Source organism: Cornus florida, unplaced genomic scaffold, assembly GCF_030987335.1.
Source record: "Cornus florida cultivar Cherokee Brave unplaced genomic scaffold, ASM3098733v1 CherokeeBrave_3.0.0_Hap2_Chr08, whole genome shotgun sequence".
Taxonomy (NCBI): domain Eukaryota; kingdom Viridiplantae; phylum Streptophyta; class Magnoliopsida; order Cornales; family Cornaceae; genus Cornus; species Cornus florida.
The window spans coordinates 31,495,878-31,519,674 of record NW_026775578.1 but is presented as its reverse complement, the minus strand read 5'-3'; the positions used below and the strand labels follow the sequence as shown (position 1 = coordinate 31,519,674).

General features: G+C 30.7%; 2 protein-coding genes across 2 annotated transcripts; both read left to right on the top strand.

Moving 5' to 3' along the window:
* Positions 1–5,238: 5,238 nt before the first annotated feature.
* On the top strand, positions 5,239–5,948 carry LOC132271125 (cyclin-dependent protein kinase inhibitor SMR1). Its single transcript, XM_059772407.1, has one exon. It carries the CDS (start codon positions 5,354–5,356, stop codon positions 5,735–5,737), a length of 384 nt encoding a protein of 127 aa, XP_059628390.1. The 5' UTR covers positions 5,239–5,353; the 3' UTR covers positions 5,738–5,948.
* Positions 5,949–21,057: 15,109 nt separating this feature from the next.
* On the top strand, positions 21,058–23,486 carry LOC132268568 (probable 2-oxoglutarate-dependent dioxygenase SLC1). The gene is made up of 4 exons (XM_059769398.1): positions 21,058–21,399; positions 21,628–21,875; positions 22,070–22,403; positions 22,588–23,486. Exons 1-4 carry the CDS (start codon positions 21,118–21,120, stop codon positions 22,834–22,836), a joined length of 1,113 nt encoding a protein of 370 aa, XP_059625381.1. The 5' UTR covers positions 21,058–21,117; the 3' UTR covers positions 22,837–23,486.
* The last annotated feature ends 311 nt before the right edge of the window (positions 23,487–23,797 follow it).

Sequence of the window (23,797 nt, the reverse complement as noted above, 5' to 3'; positions counted from 1 at the left end):
TTGCACATCTGATGGGCAGGTCTTAGGGATTAGAAGCATGAACAGTTTGAACTTAAGTCACACGGTCTTTCTCAACAGGTGTCGCTCTCATGATATGCGCACGCTTTGCTTGTGACTTAATTTTGCCGTTTTCGCGCTCCTGTTTTATGTGACTTAGATTTGAACCAAGAAACATCTGCATACAGGTTTCTTGATTTAGGTATAACTTCATCTGGATAATCTTACAATATGGTTTTTTGTATATCTTGTTGGCTTATATGCTTTTTCAGTGGACAATAACCCTCATATCTTTAATCTCTCTCTCTCTCTCTCTCTCTCTCTCTCTCTCTCTCTCTCTCTCTCTCTCGTATGCACACACACAATGAGAAATTATTAGATGGTCCTGGATCACTAATACTTGGTGAACCAGTTAAATTCAGACTTTCAAATTAAAAAATGACCCCATAAAATCTCAACATTAGCTTTCATGTGTCAACATTAACATACCAAGTGTATGCCCGTCCAATCAAAATACACTCTTCAATAAAATTCATCTCACTCAAATATGAGAACTTATCTCAATTAACTATATTGGTGTATGTTGAGAGAAATTATTACATGGCTCTTAGCCAACCACCATTTGACACCTAAGCAAATGTGTTAAAAATGTGTTACATATTTTTAAAACATTTGCTCAGGTGTCAAATAGTGATTTACTCGGACCATATAATAATTTTTTATATTTTAATCAGGTGAACATCCTAAGATATTCACGGCTCACGCAATATCTTCTCCCACCTCATCTCACCCCAGTTATCTCTGATTGTTCCCTGTACAAGAAACCCTTCATCTTGTACATCCTCTCTTTCTTTTTATACTTTTATAATTCTAATCTCACCCTTTATACTTCCTCTGTCTCAAAAGAATTTTTTTTTTTTGAAAAATTGTGACTTACAACAGAGATAGTAACAGTTAAGAGGAAGGTGAAAAATTAAATAAAATAAAATCAATTCAGCATTATGGTATTTTTAAGAGGGTAGATCAAAGATCCATCAAAATTTAAATTTCACATGGGATGTGTTATAATGGCTGTGATTCAATAAATGGTATTAATTTGTTTGTAGGTGTATTGGTCGCTCTTAGATACATAATGCAAGGACTTTAATTTATCAATTTTAGGTGATTCTTCTATTAATATTGAATAAATGTTTGCATCTTTTCAAACAACTTTCAATAGGGTTAGGTCTCAGAATTAAAAAACTATTACCCTTGACTTTCCAAGCCCCAGGGGATAATGTCCCAAGTTCGACCCCATTCACCTCCCTTATTACCCTTGACTTAAAATGCTGCTTGCACTGTAGAGTCAAGGTGAGTAGCCGAGAGTTTACCTGGTAGCTACAAGTCCAAAGAACTGGTAGAGAGAGAGAGAGGAAAAAAAAAAAAAACTCATCCCAAATATTATATAGAATAAGGGTTTACTTTTCATCCATTTGAGCTTAATAATATCCTCACACGAGTCTAAAATTCTTATTAAGAAAAAAAGGGTATTTAGAGAATTCCAATCAACAACCTCATAATACAACATATGCTCAAATGCTATATGAAATACAACATGCATATTCAAAACCTTCTCTTAATTTGCACAAGTACTCAACAACCCTATTTAATGTGAAAGAAGAGCTCAACTAATAGCAACAAGGGGTTAAAAAGTAAAATATATATATATATATATATATAACCCGAATGGAAACTTAAAAAATTGCAGCAAAATACTGCTCGAGAACTACCTATGAAATTAAGAATAATAAAAAGGGAGATGATATTCATACTCTTGTTATTGACAAACACATCCGTAGCTCATCAATAAGATAATCAAACATAACGGGTAGTTCTTAAAATGAAATGACATTAAAATCCCTAACTCATTAATAAATAAAGAAAATCAAGTATTAGGGCAATTTTGTCCTTCAATTTTGTTGCATATGGCTAGACTCTGCCTTGTTAATTACTCGAAAGAACATTAATATATTGGAGACAGAGAGTAGCCAAGCTAAACCAGTCAAAGACCAAGAACATATCTCTCTCTTTTGCTTCTCTCTTTACTGAGATGATGTTCTTGTAAAGGGTAGAATCTACATAGACACACACATCGTGTGTGAATATATAACCATATATAATATATGCATGGAAGGCTTGTTAGGAACTCTTCATATCTTCCTTTGGGATTGATTATTATTGTTTGGCTGGCAAGAAAAAGAGAGAGAATAATAAAATGACAGGAAGAAAAAAGGAGGAGGTTCTTAAGCAGCCAAGACATGAGGAATAAAGTGTTGGTTAACCATATAAAACTTAGAACCTTCTTGTCTGCTAAGCCCACTAACCTTTTTCCATGTTTAATCATCCATTCATTTACCAAAGACTTCTTAGAATTCCCGTGCAATCATTGTCAAATTATTACACGCCACTAAATACATATTACATATTATTAATGTATTATGTATATCTGATTTTATTAGTATCCTAAGATTTATTAGTATCCTAAGATTTAGCAAATATACTCAATAATACCTTTATCCTTTTTTTTTTTTTTGACCGATTTGTTGATCAAATATTGAAAAAGAAAAAAAATTTCTCCTTCCCTTGCATGAAAATCAGGACAATATTATTAATTTTTCGTACTCGATATCATCTTCCATCAATCGACAAACGAATTTAGAGAAGATTAAAATACTGGCGTATGTTATAGTATATATTTAGATTGACGAAAAACCAATATGTATAAGTTTTATTAAAATAAGAATGTAAGTAATTTGGTTACTTGCATATGGGATTTTATGCCATAAAGGTTAAGGTATCACTTGTTGCACATAAAGTGATTAGGAGGAGTTTGTGTGTGTGTGTGTGTGTGTGTGTGTGTGTGTGTGTGTGAGGGTTGATAATTAAACACCAAGGATTTGACGGTGGAAAACGATGCAAATGGATAGGAGACAATTCACGTGCAAAGATTCATTATTGACAATGAAATGGTAGGTATTTGGTAAAACAAACCCAACACTTCCATTTTTATAGTCCTCATGTGATCAAAAAGATCTCATCTGTTACTGTTAGATAGATAGGCGTCGTCAAGGCTCCATCTTGGTATCCTATGCACGTTATATATATATATATATTATAGAGAGAGGAGATATGATACGTATTCATACGTTGTTTTTATTCATCTTGCCATCCTACGCGCGTTTGAAGAAAAATGAAACACACTCCCTCCTCCAACATGGGAAAATAAAACCTCTAAAGTGTCCCCATATAAAACCTATTTTTTCTATTTATCTACAAAATATTGTCCATTGCAAGAAAAATGTCAAAAGTGAATTTAATTATGAGATTAAGTGCCAGATTTTAGTCAAGAAAAATAGGGTTTATTTGTAGAATATTCTATGACAACAATCGAGTCTCTCTCCATGCGTTTAAGTGAAACTCATTTGGGCCTCACATAAATACACAATCGAGCACTACTCGATCATTACTTTTAGACTAAAGAACAGCAGGTATTAGTAAATTTTGTGAAAATGAAATTTTTTTGAACACTTAGAAGTTTGGTGAGCAGGAAAAAGAAAATTTTGGGAGAAAATTATTTTTCACAACCACCCAACTTTCTCAATAAAATTTTCCTACAAAAAATACAAGAAAATTTTGATTTCATTAACTTACAATAATACCCTTTTTTATATTCAAACTATAAAATGATAATTTTATATAATTTTCTTAAAAATAATTAATGTTAAATAAATACATTTTCCTTTTATTCAGTTCACTTTCTTTCACTTTTATATTTTAATATTAATTTCGGTCTACCCAAACAACCCTTTCGGAAAAGAAAATGAAAAAAAAAAAAAACAAAGAGAAAATTATCTCCTGAAATGTAAAATACGTCCCCATCGTGACAACACGCGCATTGATGGCGCGTAGGCTTATGTCGTGACCACTCTACATGAATACTAGCTAAGATATATGTTCCATTTGTCAATAGAAGAAAGTAAAGGTCAAAATAACAGATATAAAGGTTAGAGTTATTATCCTCTGTAGTCGTTTCCCTAAAGATTGTCAGCAATTCAGCACCAACAACTCAATTCATAGAACTCTCAGGGGTATTTTTGTAATCATATCCAGCAATCTTACACGTGTTTGATAATCATTGTCTTGAACCCAACAACCCTACAAATTCAATCAACATTCAACAAATATTACTCTTGTGAAAAACAAGGAAAAAAAAAAAAACAAATATTACTCTCAAAAATTATACGGAGTATTAGATAAATTAATTCATAACATGGCATTGGGGGTATCCCAGATATTTTATGGCAAATTATATATATATATATATATATATATATATATATATATATATATATATATAAACTTGTATTTATGACCATTAAAGAAACAACAACAACAAAAAATGCAAATATTGAAGTTATAGTAAAAGTTGAATAACTCCAACATATCCAAAGTAAGTTGCTTAAAAAATTGAAGTACTTACCAAATTCTCTAATAGGTGACTTAAAAGCCTAATATGAATTTAAATTTTTAAATTTAATCTAATTGGAGTCAGCAAAAGGTAAAGATCTGCTAAATGCACCATTATAATCTATTTTTTCCTTCATATATTTATAAGTGCAAAACTAGACATTTGGACCATACAAGGAAAACAATATATACAAATAAATGAATTAGAATATCTCCATTAATTATTTTTCTTTCTTTTACTCTTACAAATTATCAAATGATTTATAACATATCATTTCAGCTGGTTAACCATTTTTTTTTAATTGATATAAAATAAAATAGAAAATCACCTCAAATTATCATAAATAAAATTATACAAGACGATCAAAAATGATAATTTAATTTGTCCAAATTAAATAAGAAAGTTTAATTTATTTATGTCATTTATATAATAATTAAATGAATTTTGATACAAAATTTTAACTATATAATTCTGGTAGAATTCTTTTTCAAAGATGGTTAGATGTGAACTTCAATACTTGTTAATAATTATAATTTATGAAGATATATATATATAGAAATGAGTGTATGACAACTATGATGAGGTCCACCTCATGATAGGATTACTCAAGGAATAAAAGGACAGCAATGACCTTTCTCACTCAATTACCTTCCATCGCACGCCTCTTCCAGCTCTTTTTTCTTCATACCTACATTTCATGCATTTACATACATATATATATATATATATATATAGAGTGAGCGAGATCGAGAGAGATAAGCATATAGAGTCATAGACACGTAGCCACAAACACGTCTCTCTCCTTCATTTCTTGTCCACACCCTTTCTTTCTTCAACAACTCAATACCCATGTCCACCGATCTAGAGTTCCGACAAGGCTTGCCGGAAATATATTTACCGGCCATCAAAGTTGACAATTCACAGTCCTCCGATGACACCAACCACAGCAGCAGCAGCTGCATCATTATTCAAACACAATCAAACACAGAGAGCGACGCGGAAGAGGAGTGCCTAACGCCCACGTCGCCGGAGCACAAGATTCCGGCCATCCTGAGTTGCCCACCGGCACCCAGGAAGCCCAAGACCGTGACCTCGTGCAAGAGAAAATTGTGTGAGTTGGAGTTTTTCGAGATCGTGGGACGAGAAGAAATTGAGTCTTTTTTCAGGTCCAGTTTTGGGGTGGTTGAGGTCAGTTCTAGTGCTGTCGTGAAGAGAAGGTGTCCGTGTACATGATGAAGATGGGAATTCAAAGATTATATCTATATCTATATCTATATCTATATATATGAATTACACGTGTATATGTGGCATTAGTCTCAGTCTCAGGTGATTATGAATTTTATGGGTGTTGAAATTTCAGATGCTTAACTTGGATCTGAATTATAGTTTATTGGTATCAATTGTCCAATTTATTTTTACTTGATTAAAAGGCTTTTTGGCACAATTCATATTGTTTTGTTAGTTGAATCACAATTCATATTGTTTTTCAGCTTTATAAATTATATGCAATCTTGTCCTCCTTGTCTGTGATGGGTTTTAGAGAGAGAGAGAAATAATGATAGACATGGTTGGTGCTTGCTTCCTGATGAAGGAAAGAGGTTAATTATGAGTTTTTTGTTGAGAAAAATTATATATCTCTCTCTCTATATATAAAGAATTTTTTGTTGAGTTTTGGACACAGCTTTGGGATTGATATGCATGATTAATTTTCTTTTAAGTTCCATTAGATTTTGGTAGAGAGAGAGAACCGCACTAATTAAAATTAAATTAATAAAATGAGGCAATATTAATTGTTCCATATATGAATTCTTCATGTAATAAGTGCTCCTTATTTATTTGATTAAAAACCATTTTGGCGGTTTCGTATGTTGTTTACAGTTTATAAGTGATTTAATTTTCTCCGGTAGGTTTTATGGTTATATATATATATATATATATATTAGTGAGTAGGTATAGGTTTTATGGTTTGATTGAGAAAAAGAAATTAGAGGAATAACATGATGAGGATGAATTAAATGGGTATGAATCTAGTGTGTGTGTGTGTGTGTGTGTGTGTGAGAGAGAGAGAGAGAGAGAGAGATGATAGAGATAGTTGGTGTCGTCTTTTGTATGAAGGAAGGAGGTTAATTATGACTTTTTTTGTTTTTTTTTTATGGGGTTGATTATTATGTATAAGTAGTTATATTAATTTTCTTTTGTCTTGTTGGTAGGATGGTTGATCTGTACTTTGTTTGACATAATGTTGGAGTAATTCACACGGCTTTGGGATTGATAAACTATATTTTCATATATTTAATTATTTTTTAGCTGTGAGCATGTGACAGTGAGAGAGAGAGAGAGAAGCAATGTGCTCTGTCATGTAACTCATTAATATGAACAAGATGATCAGCTAGGCAATGTGCTGTGTCAAATAATAATTAATTAATTAATTAATATTGTTAAAACCATTTTTTCTCCGATCAATGGCGTTGAAAGGATCGAAAAAACTGTATTTATAATATATATATATATATATATATATATATATATATATAATAGCTTTGCACTAAATCATGGCCATGTGGCAAGAAAAACACCACATAAGCCAATTACTAGCTGCTACAACTAATTTTTGAAGCATAAGTTTATATGCACATCTTTATTAATTGTTAGAGCTAATAATATTTTTATACAATTGCCGGAGAAGAAAAAGTGGGAAAGGTGATCAACCAACATCTTGTTAAGACGGTTGGAAAAATTAAGGGATAATTTAATATATGATCACTTTTTTAGCCTATATTAAAAAAGTCATTCTTATTCTAAAATAATGAATGTACAAAATAATTTAATTCAATATAATTACAAATACGATAATTTATATATTAATAATTTTGTATTTGACAAACATTTGTGCATTTGGATCCAAATTACTCCTCACATATAATTATTATTATTATTATTATTTTTCAAAAATCATGAACCACCATTACCCACCCACCCACCAGGCGGTGAGACATTTCAACGAACAACCATTGCTACACCGAAATGTCTATATATGTCGAATAGGAAAATAGTGATATAATTAGTGAGTTTTGAAAAGAAGATTCAGTTTTGAGAGACGTCTCATCACTGTTGGAATGGTGGTTCGTTGGAATTTCTTGTTGGAAAGGGGTGGGTGGATATCGTCATCAGTGGCGACGGTGATGGTGGTGGCCGTGGGTAATGGGTGGTGGTGATGGTGGTGGGTGGTTGGAGTGGCAGAGGAAGAGAAAGTAGAGGGAAGAAGAAGAAAAGAGTGTTGAGGGCATTTTAGACCCAAATCGTTGATTTGCCGTATTGGTAACTACTTTTATTTAGTGGTTATTTCACCCAATACATTTTGGTATTATGTAATATTTGTAATATAAACTAGAAAACTTGTCATATATTAAGTTATCCCAAAAATAAATCCAATTAGATTTTTTTTAAAGTTATGGCGGTGTTACATCTCTTAGAGAACTCCACAATTCACTATTGCATACATGTTTCAACTGAAGGCTTATTCTACATCAAATCCAAATGAAAAAAGATTTGGACATATAAGGATAAGAATATATACATGCTATCCAACATCTTAAATTTTTAGGTTAAAAGGCAAGCGATTGACACCTTATAATGTTATCAGAGTCGGACTATATTCTTAAACTGGTGTCATGTCAAGTGTCCATCTAGGCGGGTGCAATTCGAATCCCGACCGTTATTGAATTTTCCACCATTAAAGGGGGGTGGGGTCTGTGGCCAGTGCAATTCGGGTCTTGATTGTTTCTGAGTCATCCCGTCGTTAGGGAAGATGAGCAACAAAGTATGTTAGATGGAGCCAATGTGAGAATTCCCTCCCCTTTCATGTGTAATATTTTTATATCTGCTATCATGGATACTATAGGCAAATTAGGGGAGAATTTTTTTTATTAAAAAAAGAAAAAGAAAATTACATGTCAATTCCCTTTTCTTTCTATTAGTACTTACCATTTTTGAGAAATGTAATAGGTATATATATATATATTTATTTATTTATTTATCATATAGAGAGATTATAGATGAATAATTTAGTGGGCCTAATAGATGACAAGGTTGGGAAATAATGGTTAGAGAAGTAATGAGTACTAAAGTTTATATAGAAAATATTTGGTCCATGTGATGAACAAGCTTTTTGGATCAACCAAATGATGGTGATGCTGCTAGTTTATGGAGTAAGCTTCACTCTTACGTGCCATCATTATAATTATAAAGGAAAGCTATAATTAAATAAGGTTGATTACCAAGAGAATATATAAGTTTCAGTACCTTGAGTTTCACATTACCAAGGTAATCACTAGAGAATAACCCTTTTTTAACAGGCTTTAACCACAAGCTACGCTTGGTATCTTAAGCTTGACGGAATAAAGATCATATTTTTTATGTACTAGAGTATAATATATACACCCATATATTATATATATAGACCTGATAAGGAACTATATATCATATATATATATATATATATATGGATAAATTGCACAGACTTTCTTTGATATTTGGACAAAGTTCAACGGTTATTACTTTTACAGATATTCTTTCTGTTAAACCTGTTAGACCAAATTTTCAAATTTTATAAAATAACAATTTAACCCTTCTCTGATATATATCAGTATAATAAATAAGAATATTACTAACTTTTCACACTCAATTACTTTCATGTCATTAGGAACAGTTTAAAGAGAAGTTAAAATAATAAATGCTGAACAATTTATTCATATGTAATTTGCCCAAACCTTAGGGAATCTGTATCATTTACCTTCTTTTTTTTTTCTACATTAGATATTTATCCAAAAAAATAAAATCATACATTAGATTTGTTTGGTAAAAATGATGGCTTGACTTTCCAATAAAACATTATTTAGATTGGATTCAAGTTAGACATGATTAATTTGTTTCATAACATTCATATATCTAGTTTAATTTTATATACACATATACATACATAAAATAATAAGGACAATACTTACCTACTCACCGGTGAGTAAGAAACTTATACTCACTATGTATGTGACACAATGCTAAATTGACAAGTGTCCTTATATTGTAGAATTACTTTTTATTTAGTTTTGTACATCTAAAATAGATTATATATAACCATCAAAAGTTTACTTTTTATTTAGTTTTGTACATCTAAAATAGTCTATATGAGAGGAGAGAGAATTATAATTTGATTCGGATTCATTTGGGTTTACCTAGAATAGTTATCAAATTATTTATTTTTTATTATTTTAAATGTAAGGGCACTTGTCAGTTTAGCATTGCGCCACGTACGTGATGAGTATAAGTTTCTTATTCACCGGTGAGTAGGCAAATATTGACCAAATAATAATTCAACTCCAAGAAAAATATTGCCAATTATATATATATATATATAAGTGAGATTAAGATCTGACCTCAAAAATTGGGTCTACAGTCCAAAAGTTGCTTTAATTTTACAATCCCCTGACAGAGTTTGCTATTTTAACATTCAGTTCCAACTTCAATCTTACGGTATTGTTTGTTTTCTCTTTATTGCCGAAAGGAAAGGGAAGAAATGAAGAATACAGACATAAAACTGGGGGAAAGAAAATTTGGAAGGAAAAGAGAAAATCAGAGAAAAGTGAAAGGAAAGGGAAGGGAAGGTCTCACTCACCCAAAACCAAACAATTTTTGGTACTTGAAACAGATTGTAGAATGTTACAAGTGGGAACCCCAATTCTCAAAATTCGAGGAGTGGACTTTCTACTTAAATTGTTGTGATGCTTGGATTCAAGTCTAAGAAACTGAATTTAATTCTCTGGGATTTCCAATTCCACACGTAAATCTTTTCTTTTCTTTTCCCAGAAAGAATTTTTCTGGGATTTGCAATTGCCAACTGGTTAAGAGTTTTTAGGATAAATTATTAGATGGCCCTAGTCCATTAACACTTTGTGGACTAATTAAATACAGACTCTCGGATTGAGAAAATAGCCCCATAAAAGTGTATTAATAAATTCCAAAGTTTTATGATCGGAGGGTTTTCATTGAATTAGTCCATCAATTGTCAAATAGACCAAAACCATCTAATAATTTCTCAGTTTTTAGTATCAGAGTATGTACCTTTTTTTTTTTCCTTTTTTGCGACCATAGTGGTGTCGGTCCTTTGCCCGATAATTCATCACGGGCATATGTAATCTCCCGTTCCATTTGTATCCGGTAATTATTGAAAAAATTTCCGGGGTGGCCTCGAGGAAATTTTAAAACCAAATGTCATTTAGAAATAAATAAAATAAAATAAAAAAATTGATCATTTATCAAAATCAAATCAAACCAAATAAATTAAAAAAAAAAAAATTAGAATATGAAGTGGGCAATGCAGTCACCAAATTATTTTTGAAAATATATATATATATATATATATATATATATATATATATGTGAATGTAGTAAATAGGAGTACTAATTAGTTTGTATGCATACTAAGTTCTGGAGTTAAAATTATGGATGGGCCACTTTAAAGAACCCATTTGGGCTAGTTTGATGAAAACTTTAACCCAATACACCAGTTGGATTTGGGCTTATGTCTTTGGGCTAGACCCAAAAATAATAGGAAGGTCTATGGACTGGGCTTATCCAGGCTCAATTACCTGATTATGGATGTTACACAATACTAAGGACTGGGTTCCTTAGAGTCTTAGACCAGGTCTGAATTTGAACAATTCTATGAATAATTCCACCTATTGCAATTTTATCTATATCTATCTATATACTATTATAAAAGTCTAAACACTATTTTTTTTTTTTTTTTTTTTTTTTGGTTGTAAAATACAAAAAGAGAGTTTTCCCTTTTGATTAAAATTTCACATTAATTAAATGTGATGTTGTTTCTTTGAAGGTTATAATTCCTTTAATACGGTGTGTTAATTGTGTGTTAGTGGGAGTTTTTATTTATGTTAAATATTACTAAATGTTGTTAGTGTGTAGGCATTTATATGTAATTGGTTGGTTACATATTGAATGAAATATAAAGAAAAACCTTGATTAACATTGAAATTCTGGGTAAATAAGGTGACTTATAAGCAATATTTTTTTATTGGACTTAAGGATAATTATTACTTAAATGTTTGCACTCTTTATATTGCATGACATGTTTTTTTTAAAGGAAAAATATATATATATACAATACAATTCTTGCACATGATAATTTTTTAGTAATAGTGATGTAAGCAATGGTTTATTAAAAAGTAAACCATTTTATAAAAGTAAAATTTAATTTCTTTCTTTCTTTTCCTTTGATTTTTTTTTTTTTCCTCCGTGCAAGAGTTTTCATTACGAATTGTGCGTATATTTTTGGTTATATATATATATATATATATATATATATATATATATACATGTGTGTGTGTTTTTCTTCTTTTTTTTTTTTGTCAAATAACACATCCACACATTTTTTTTTTGAAAAAAAAAAAAAAAAAAAAAAAAAAAAAAAAAAAGGGTTAAATGCTCTGACACCTCCACCTCTCCTATGTTTGGTTAACTTTGTCCTGATACCCCTTTTTGTTAATTGATCATTTAAAAAGTCAAAAGTCAATTAATTAAAAAAATATAATATCAAAACTACCATTGACTAGTGAAGATGAGATGTACGAGGCATAAATCAGTTTGAGACTAACTAGGCCATAAATGACATCGACCTAAACTTTTTTTATTTCATTTTTTATTGACTTTTATGTTTAATTGAGGCATATATTAAATATATTATGAAATTATACTAACATATTGTTGGATGTTTAATTGAGGCATATGATTGGTAAAGCTAATTATATGCTGACTAATGTTTTAGTGTTTTCAATCAATTCAATTCATAAAATAAAGGAAAACAGAAGAAAATGAAAAAAGAAGAAATAAATAAGGAAAAATTTTGACATCATATTATAAGCATTATATAAAATATATCAAGTAATCATATTATAGTCGATTTATATTGTTGGTTTAATCAACTAAATTGTGTATCATGACTCAAAATCAATTTCATTTGATTGATTTAAAAATATATATATTCATAATATTAATTAATTTCATAATAATTTTATTGGATTGACTTAAAGAAGAAATCAGGAACCAAACTAGATTGGAAATAGTAGTCGTTGTTTTTCGAATTTTCGATTTAGTTGACTTTTGACTTTTGACTTTTTTAAGTATCAACTAATGGAAGGGAATATCAAGACAAAGTTAATCAAATTTGAGGGAAAGTTTAAACATTTTTTTTTCACTTATGAATAATAAAAATAAACCTAAACAGATGTCCGAGCATCTAACCCAAATTATTATTATTACTATTATTATAATTATTATTATTGTTAAAGAGCTCCAAGTCCCAACATATCATCATTATGCTTCTCTTCTTTATTTATTTTTTATGATAGCAAATAACCTTGAAAAGTTGAGATATCGCGGTTCAATGAATTTAATAAATGAGAATGCAAATTCACTGTAAGGGCATCCTCGTTGTAACATATATTTTAATATTGGCTCTAAATAGACTTTCTGTAGTAATCCAACTCATTATTTTAATAAACGAAATGACTTAGTTATCGGTCCTTCCTTTATCTGTTGTTTAATAAAATTAAAAATAAAATAGTAAAAATTTTAAGAGCTGAATTTTATGTATTGAAATTTTTAAGTAGTAATTAAAAATATATATTTTGGAAATATATTTTAATTTTTAGGCGTTCAACATTTAGTGATATACTTAAAATTTTATCCCATTTTAAGTGATTCAAAGTGCGTTGTCAAACGCATTTAATTAATTAAGTATTGAATACATTTAGAATTAAGTACTGAATTGAGTAATTGAACTAAAACTTATAACTCTTTTTTATAAAAATATACATATATGTACATATATAAATACATAAAAACATAAAAAGACCCATTACAAGCGGTTGGAAAATTTTAATTAAAAGCTTATCTTTTAACTAAATAATAATAATAATAATAATTAATTAATAACTCGGGGTTGAATCAAGATTTGAAATTCACACCCAACAATAACATAAATAAAAATAATAATAATAATAATAACAGTGCATAAATTACCGTCCTTAAAATTTACTACTCTGATGGCGATGATAATCAACCATTCAGTTCATATAATTTGTGGGTTTATAGATTTGCAAGGTCATGGTTTTCAAATTGAAAGAAAGAGTTTCATTATTTGTTTTGACTTTTATATTTTTATATACGCGCGTGCGCGTGTGTATCTTCATATTGAAGAGTTCACTGAATTCTTCAAATAGAGTTGTAAGATAAAATGAAAGATTGGAGCACAAAATAGGAAAGGTTAGTCACAGTGGCGTAGCCACATAAGGACAAGTGGGGACAATTGCCACTACTGAATTTTTAATTTTTTAAAATTTTATATAGAAAGATTTTTATATTAGTATAATTGTCCCCTCTAAAATTTGACAATAGAGGTATATATACCATATATATATATATATAACCAAAAGCCTCTAAAAATTGTATATATACTATATATATATATATATATAACCAACAACTAATTCACGGATATCTATCAATTATTACTTTTTCAGAAAATATGATATTTTTTTCACTTTCCCAAAATATTATATTCTTTTTCACTTTTAAAAAAAAAAAAAAAAAATCATCAAGATATTCTATTATACTTTGGACTTTATCACAAAGAAATAAATTGTTTCTATTACATCATCAGTTTACAAACATTTTCCACAATCCAAGCGGAGTTACCAAACAAAGACTCAATGCAGCGGCAGACAAGTAATCTGATATATTTTTTTTATAATCTAAATTTTACAATTATTATTTGATATTATAATTTTAGTTAGAAAAATTATTAGTTATTACTATCAAAATTATTTTAGGACTTGTTGTTCTTTCAAATTTTAGTTTATGTAATTGTGTTATTAATTATTATTCCACAAATAAAACTTAAAATTTTTTTTTTTTTTATTTGCAGCCCAAATTAATGAAATCACAGATTCAACTCTATCAATTTTTTTGATGGATTGAATTATCTAGTTATAACTTATAAGGTTAGATTTGGTTATCATGGTTTTTATTTTTTATTTTTTTTACATATGTGATATATTAGGACAATTAGGTAACTCTATTCTTTTCTTTTTCATATCTTATTCTTGATTCATTGAATATGATTGTTATATATATATATATATATATATATATATATAATTGCTATTAAATATTGCTCCACTGAAGAAAATTTTTGACTATGCCACTGGTTAGTCATATTGTTTACTAAATTAAGGCGTTGAAATTCTAGAGAAAGTAAAGTTTGTGAAAGGCCAATATCACCTCCCTGTTTATATATTGATCAAAAACCGTACAAGCACTGTACTAATGATGTCACAAACAGGCAAATGAAACAAAACAAAGGAAATATATATATATATATATTTATGGAGGTTGGGTGGATATATTATTGAGTTGTCTGAGTTTCTCAACTCATGTTAGGCTATCTGCATCAACCTCTCCAAATTTTGGTCTCTAAAAATGCCACATCAACTAGTCTGAGAGCCACGTCAGTAATTTCAAGAATTACGTCAGCCGTCTTCGCTCTCCAGAAACATGCACTTCATCAGACTCTCTGAATTTTTACTCTAAAAAAATAATAATAATAATAATAAATTAAAATTGATATATATATATATATATATATATATATATATATATTTTAACTTTTCCTAAATGGTTATATTTTTAACGATTTAAATGTAATGGTTTTTAAGATTAAAAATAATGAATTGGAATAAGAAAATAAGTATTACAAAATCCTATGAGAATAAGTAGATGAATTTGTAATTTTAACTATTTTTTTTACAAAAAGTTAAAAAAAAAAAAATTATATATATTTTTAAAAAAATTATAGCCGTTAAGGCACTATTTGTGTCAACCAAACAGTGTCTTAATGGCCAAATGCATTATTTGTGGTACACATTTAAAATTTTAAAAAAAATTAAAATTAAAATTAAGGGGAAATAACAAAAAAAAAAAAAAAGTTTTTTAATTTATTTTTGGCCCAAACAAAATTTATTTTTGACAAACGGTGCCTAAACACTATATTTTTTATTTAAAGAATTTTATTTTTTTAATTTTAAAAAAAAAAAAGCTCAAAATAACCTATTTTAAAGTTTTTTCTAGGGGCAATGGAATAAGACAAAACAGGTGCAGCGAAAACGGCACCGTTTTGACGCAAAAAAATAATATTTCAGCGATTGCAAGCCGGCTCACAAGTAAAATTAGGTCCTACCAATTTTGACTATATCGATGCACGTCCAAAAATCCTTCAGCTGGCGAAAAATAGGCTTTGAAGGACCCGCTGCAGCTGCTCCTACGTGGGACTTCATTGTAAATAAATGAAGAGGCAACAATTAATTGAACTTCACCTGTCATCTATCAACTAAATCAATTATTATAACATTTGGTCGATACCTGGTTGTTTTTATTGTAATGAACAATGAAAAGATTATTAAACTCTCTGTTTTGTGTGTATGTCTATACATACATGTAAGTATATTTATGACATTTATAGCTGCCTTAGACCTTGGTGGGGATCAACCAGTGTCACCTCAATTACAAATCAAAGAATGCCATATTGCTTCGGCAGCTCCAACCCCAGCCACAGGACTAGAAACCATTGACTCTGCATTTTGTCATGTGTTCTGTTGCATATATATATATATATACATATTTCTTCCGTCCCATATTAATTGTCAACTCCAAAAATTTTGCCTCACAATTTTTATAAATCAAAATTATCGAAAAAACCTTTAGTATGGGATATATGTAGTATATAAGTATATTAAAGGAATATGACTAAAAATAACATCAAATGATTCAAAAATAAAAGATAGTAGTGAGTCAAAGTTTTTCAAATTGACAATTATTATGGGACGGAGATACTATATTACTAGTAATATAAATACATATATTATATAGCATTATTAAAATTCTGTCAACGAGATAACTACCAAATTATAAAAATGAAAGTCTTTTGCACAGCATTACGCTAATTATGTAGTAGGTAACAGTCCAATCATGAACCATGCAACTATTTTGCATGAACTGGAAATTAAGATGAAGTTTCAGCATACAGTGCCCAAAATAAAGTGAACGCTATTGACCGGCCATCAGACTTTGACCTTGGTAGTATCGCTTTCAACTCAAAGAGAAGGCCGGATCCAATGTTGTAACAGCACTGTGTTGTATGGTATGAGACAGATCTTGTACTCACACTTATGATGTGATTATATATGAGAATGATCGTGCAAAAAAACGTTTGTTGTACTAAAAATGTTTCGAATTGTTGAAGAAATGAAAAAAATTCACAAATTGACCAAGGGAACAATTCCAACTTCTCGGTCAACAATTTTTGTACATGTTTACGAATATTCAATAAAGTTGTGCCAAACTAATTAAACGTCCAAAAAACAAAAAAAAATGTCAAAACCATAAAATTTCAAAACCATAAAAATGTCAAAGACCTCCAAACTAATTTCGTATGATAGGTACTATATTTTAAATACTATCACCAAGCCAATGCTATATATTACAACTACCACCCACCATTTTGCTTACCAAATTCTTCATGACTTGTTACAATTAAACGCATTATATATGTATATATGCACACACATGTGTGTGAGAGATATGTGCCCCCACATTGTTTGTATAATGCATAATAGAGATTGAATTCACGTATAAACACAACGAATCACGGACAAGACAGAGATGACAAGTGAGAGGTGACTTAAAAAATATCCAATACAATGTTCTGTGGTAGCTGATTTTGTGGATTCAGAGACCATGCAATGAATGAAGAAGAAAGGACAAATGGTTCTCACAAGCCAGACACTGTGGAACAGCTTGGCATCCCCCACCACTCTCCAATCCTAAATTCCTAACTAAAAAACCCTAGCTTGGTTCCTCGCTATATTTATATTTTCAACCAGAGATATATATATATATATATATATATATATATATATATGGTAAAGTGCTCTAAACCTCCTAAACTAATGACGGGATTGCAAAAAAAAACTCCTGAAATAAGTAAAACCCCCCTTAACTATTATTTTGTTGCACCAGAGTATAAAACGTCAATAAGCCGTTAACAGAAAAAATATATTACTTTTTCACCCTCATATTAGTTTAACTATTATTATATATATGTGGTAAAGTGCACTAAACCTCCTAAACTAATGACGGGATTGCAAAAAAAACTCCTGAAATAAGTAAAACCCCCTTAACTATTATTTTGTTGCACCAGAGTATAAAACGTTAATAAGCCGTTAACAGAAAAAGTAAATTACTTTTTCACCCTCATATTAGTTCAGCTAACTTCAGTTGCCACGTGACAAAACAATTTCATTGTCCAATAAAAAAGTGACAGCACATCAATGTTATCAATATTGTTTAACTATTTGATTTTTTTTTTTTCTTTTTTTAGGTCATCTCTTCTCTCTCCTCTCTCTCTCTCTCTCCCCTCTGTTTTTTTTTTTAAGTTATCCGACGGTGGACACCATAAACAGTGGACAAAACCACCATCTCCGGTGACATGAGGAAAGACAGTTCATTTCCGGTCATCGAAATCCTAAACTATTACCTACAATCTGACGACGACATCCACGCTCGTGAGAAACATGGTAGCCCCGTGATATTTGCACAACCACGTCCATTGCCAAAGCAATCATCATCGGGGACGCCGGCGGAGACCGTGAATATCCATCGCCGGCGCGCTCTAGCAGTAAAGATTCGAACGAATCCTCCGTTACAATCGGGACAATTTACTGCGAAGAACCCATTGTAATTTGACCATCCGATTTGCTGAATTTGTTCAAATTACGATGAAATTGAATCTTTAAAGATCTGGGTTTGTGGGATTTCTGTTCATTTTTTTCTCTCATCGTGCTTTACTCTTCGTCCTCACATTGTGTGTATATATATATATGTTTTATGTAGAGAGAGAGCTACGAGTGTCGTCGTGTTTGTGAAAGAAAAAGTTCCAGTAAGAAAAAGGTAGTTTCCAAATTGAAGTACATGTTTCATGTATCACCCAATTGACAAAATTGGAAGTGGAAATTTTTTTTAACCCACCGTGAATAATGTGTCGAACAAAATTGAGATTTTCATCTATTTTTTTTATTTCGTTCATGACTATAACAGATAAAATAGTTCTTTGTGAATGTGTCCCAGCAACTGGAAGAGGGTTTGAAGATGGAGGGCTGGGTTGAGGGAAAGAAGATGACCAGTGAGAAAATGGCGTGTACATACACACAAATGTGTGTGTGTGTGTATATATATATATATATATATCATATTTTATCTATTGAATGCCATAAGGCTAATTCTGTCTTTTAAAAAATTTTGCCATTCACGTGCCAGATATTCTATTAAATTTCTAATCGTAACTTAACATTTATAACAATTTAGATAGTTTAAGGAACTAAGTGTCTTTTTCATAGTTTATTAAGAATGAGAAGAAAGTTTAAGCGTGGTTTAGTGCACTTTATCCACATATATATATATATATAAAACTGTAACAATCAGTTTCTGGGGGGACTTCGACTTAAAAGAGGAGAGAGAAAAGGCGGGCCACAGGTGGCGAGCCCGTGCTTAACGGGCACAACGATTCAATACCGTTTACCCACATTTTGGTTGAAAAGTAACTCTTTTTTTTTTTTTTCGGTAAATAAAAAAAAAGTAACTCTTCATAGTCGTTAGATTGAGAGACTTCCACAATTCAACGTTTCCAAAACGTTCAAAAAAAATATATATATATATATATATATATATATATAATATCTGCCCAATATTGATAACATGATCACCGGCTAAATAAATAATCACATTAACTAATAGGATACAATTTTAATTATGTAACAAAATATAATTGTTGATGACAATTAAGACATGGTATTTGTGCGGGTGTGGAGCTAGGGGTGGGACAGCAATGGCCATGGCCCCCCAAATTTTCTTAAAATTTTTATTTATATCCCTAAATATTAATTACTTTGTTTGTTTTTCCCCTAAAATTCATTAAAAAATTTAATTGGCCCCTCATTTTCTCAAAATAAGTTGAAAATAAATCTCTTTGAAACTTAGTAATTTTTCAACTTCTACTCTTTTTAACTATATTTTTAAAAGCTCAAATTTAAGAATTTTTATAATTAATGTATAAAATTTCCTAACTTTAATTACATAGTATACTTGTGGCTCTGCTCCTATACTTGTGTGGAAAAAACAAATTCTTATTTTGTTGAGTGACTTAATGGCAAACCCTTACAAGTTCATAGTACAAAATCTAAGGATATCTCCCTCAATAACCTAGGTCACTGGAAGCAATGTCTTCCAGTGTTTTAAAAAGTTTATATCTACAAGTAAAACTTATCCACATATACATAAGTCTATATAATATAATATAACATATACATAAGTCTATATAATATAATATAATATATATATATATATATATATATATATATATGTTGAGGCCAGTAATATGATAAAATATATAAAAATATATCAATTTGGGGCTTTGAGGTTTTGTTTATATAAAACAGTTCAACAACGTGCAAGTAATTGGCTCAAATCACTAGCATCATCAGCACAGGAGCCAAGTGACGCCTACAATTAAAGGTCAACTATATATAGATGGCCCTATACACAGTCATCTACACCATATTCATGCATCACCCTTATAAGTTCGTTATTTATTAATTTGCTACAGCTATTATTTTATTTTTTATTTCATTTTATAATATGTGCTTGTTAAATATTTTAATTGTTTTGATATTTTTTTGATTTTATGCGCGAACTTGATCAACCCATGTTCCAAAATTATGAGGCATCAGACAGGGGTACTATGATAATTAAGTAATCATGCTTATGCCACGATTAAAAATTCATGAGTAAAATATGGGAGTTGTGATAGAAGTTCAATTCTCAAATTAATCCAACTAAATTTATGTGAGTGAAGAACGACGTTATTACCACAGTCTGGACTCTTTATCATTTTTCAAATTTTATTATAAGGAAGCCATAGTAACCCTAACCTAGTCTTACAAGTCATCCATAAAATCTGTCCTTTTAAACCTAGTCAATGGACACTCCCTAGTTTTGTTAAATTTTGCCATCTCCTAGAAGGGTACAAGTCTTAGTAAAATTATAATTACATGAGTGAGAGAGAGAGAGAGAGAGAATTGAAGGTCCATAACATTTGAAAAAGTCTAGAAAAATGGGGCCATAGGTACAATCTTCTTCACAGCAGCGCTTTGTAATTGTCTGACTGAGACTATACCAAGTCAATGGTTTTGAATGCTGTAGGAATGAATTGGTGGAAGCAGTCCATTATGAATCTACCCCTGTTTTACAAAAACTTGTCACTGCTACTCCCATTGTTTTTCTCCTATATATACACCACCTCCTCTCATATGTTTCATCACCCCTATTCTCTCTCTAATCTCTCTCTCTCTCTCTCTCTCTCTCTCTATATATATATATATATATATCTCAATATACATATATATATATAGTAATACTACTAGTTTGTATCCATGTCTCCTTCAATGAGTTTGGCAGTGAATGAAAACACCAAAGAAGATGAGCAACTATACCAGAAAGGAGTGAAACATCTATGTGAGAGGGGGATTAAAAAAGTTCCAACAAAATACATATTGCCGGTTTCGGAACAACCCTATTCAAGAAAGGATGATCACAATGCTGCAAACCCTAATCTCAAGCTACCTGTCATCGATTTCGCTCAGTTGCAAGGTTCCAACAGGTCCCAAGTTCTTGACTCCATTGCAAAAGCTTGCCAAGACTATGGTTTTTTTCAGGTGGGGGTTGACCTTAATTTTATGCTTCTTAATTTAAGAGCATTATATTAATATAGGCATGCAATATTATGCATACTTGAACTAGTTTTGAGGGCTACTTCCTGTTATTTTATTATATAAGCGTATATATGTATATTTTTATGTATAATTAATGTAATGAATGAAAATGTCAAAACCTAGCTAAATGAATATTTAATTAACCTTTTTTTGTTGGATTGATATGTGCAGTTGATAAACCATGGCATGGCAACAGATGTTATAAGCAGCATGATAGATGTAGGTAAGAAATTTTTTGAGCTCCCCTTTGATGAGAGAGAAAAGTACATGTCATCGGATATGCGGTCACCGGTCCGGTATGGAACAAGCTTCAATCAAAACAAAGATGGTGTGTTTTGTTGGAGAGACTTCTTGAAGCTCAGCTGCCAGCCCTTATCAGATGTTCTTCCCTATTGGCCTTCTTCTCCTGTGGACTTAAGGTGAACTATTAAAAATAAATAAATAAATAAATAGTTGACCACATGCATGCATATGGATATATATTATATATATATCAATATAAATTAGTGTAAGTAAAAATATTAGTCCAGTACACGAGACTCTCTCGCTCCCTCCTCCATTGGGAGTATTCGAGTTCGATCCTAATTTTTCTTACTTTGATTGATATTAACAGGGAGGCCGCGACAAACTACTCGAAGCAAACTAAATTCTTGTACCTAATGCTAATGGAGGCGATCCTGGAGAGCCTGGGATTGGTGGAGACCATTGGAGAGAGCGAGAATTTGAGAGAATTTGAAGATGGTAGCCAACTCATGGTGGTGAATTGCTACCCTTCATGTCCAGAACCAGACCTAACACTTGGCATGCCACCTCACTCAGACTATGGCTTGCTCACACTTCTTCTTCAAGATGAAGTCAAGGGCCTTCAGATACAGCATCAAGGGAGATGGGTAACAGTCGAGCCGATTCCAAACTCATTTGTTGTCAATGTTGGTGACCATCTTGAGGTTAGTTAATTAAATTTATCAATTGCAACTAATTTATGAAATTTCTCTTCAAATGACACACCCACACACAAAACCTAACTACCATAAATACAAGAACACTTCATTTCATACAATATTTATTAATTATGACAGATATGGTTCAATGTGTTTAATTAATCTTTGGGGTTGCTTGTTAATTTGACAGATATTTAGCAATGGCAGATACAAGAGTGTGCTACATAGGGTTCTAGTGAATTCTTCAAAGTCGCGAATCTCAGTTGCTTCATTGCACAGTCTGCCCTTTGACAGCATGATTCGTCCATCGCCAAAGCTCATTAACGAAGACAATCCGAGGCGTTACATGGACACAGACTTCGCCACTTTTCTTGAATATGTTTCATCTTGTGAACCCAAGAGCAAGAATTTCTTGGAGTCTAGGAAATTGATCACTTGAAGGAGAAACATAGATTATATTAGAATCATGTAAAAATCTATTTGTTTTGACTATTGTAGAAGCTTATAGAAGTAAATATGATCAAATGGGAGGTCATATTTTTCTTCAAATTTAACCTATATTAGCAGCTTATAAAATAAAAATGATCAAATGGGAGGTCATGTATTTCTTAAAACTGAACTTATACTTTGAGAAGAATAGTATATAATAAGAGCATCTTTTTTTTTTGCTTTTCAAGCTACATTCTTGTTACTTTGTTTTTCTTTGTGAAGGGTAGTGAATGCTAAATCTCTTGATTCTCAATGTATAAGGCATTCTCATAAGGGTAAAACTATACAAAAAAAAAAAAAAAAACAAAAACAAAAACAAAAACAAAACAACCCTAGACAAAAGTGAGCATATGGACCAATGTGGTGCATTTACCCTTGAGTCACTTTCAGAGAAAACGCAGCTAGTATATGTCCTATAATGTGAAAAAAAAAAAAAAAAAAATCTCTAATTGGAATATATCTGTCTTATAATTATTCACACGAAAGTCAGCTATTTGTGTCCCTACAAGATTCGAGTGAATGACCAAGCAATTTCATACGGAGTAATAAAAAAAAAATGGTCATATATTAATTTTTTCCATGCATGATTTAGATTTTTCTTTTTTCTTTTGCAGTCAAAAAAGGTTATTATATGCATATTTTAATCAAACTAACTAAAAACGTGTTGTAACTCCACTATATAAAGAATTGGTTTTGCTTTGTCAAAGTTAATATTATCAGTGGAAAAGTGGAAAAGTGAAAAAGTGAAATTAGTAAAATAATTATCATTCGCAGATGAGTAGCTTGAATTGCCAACATGGTGGACTTCTCTAGAAAACTCTCATATATGCTTAGAAGACTTGACCTGAATAAATCAATTCTGAATAGTATTCAGAGAAATATCATGGCTAATTGGTCCAATAATTCTGCTC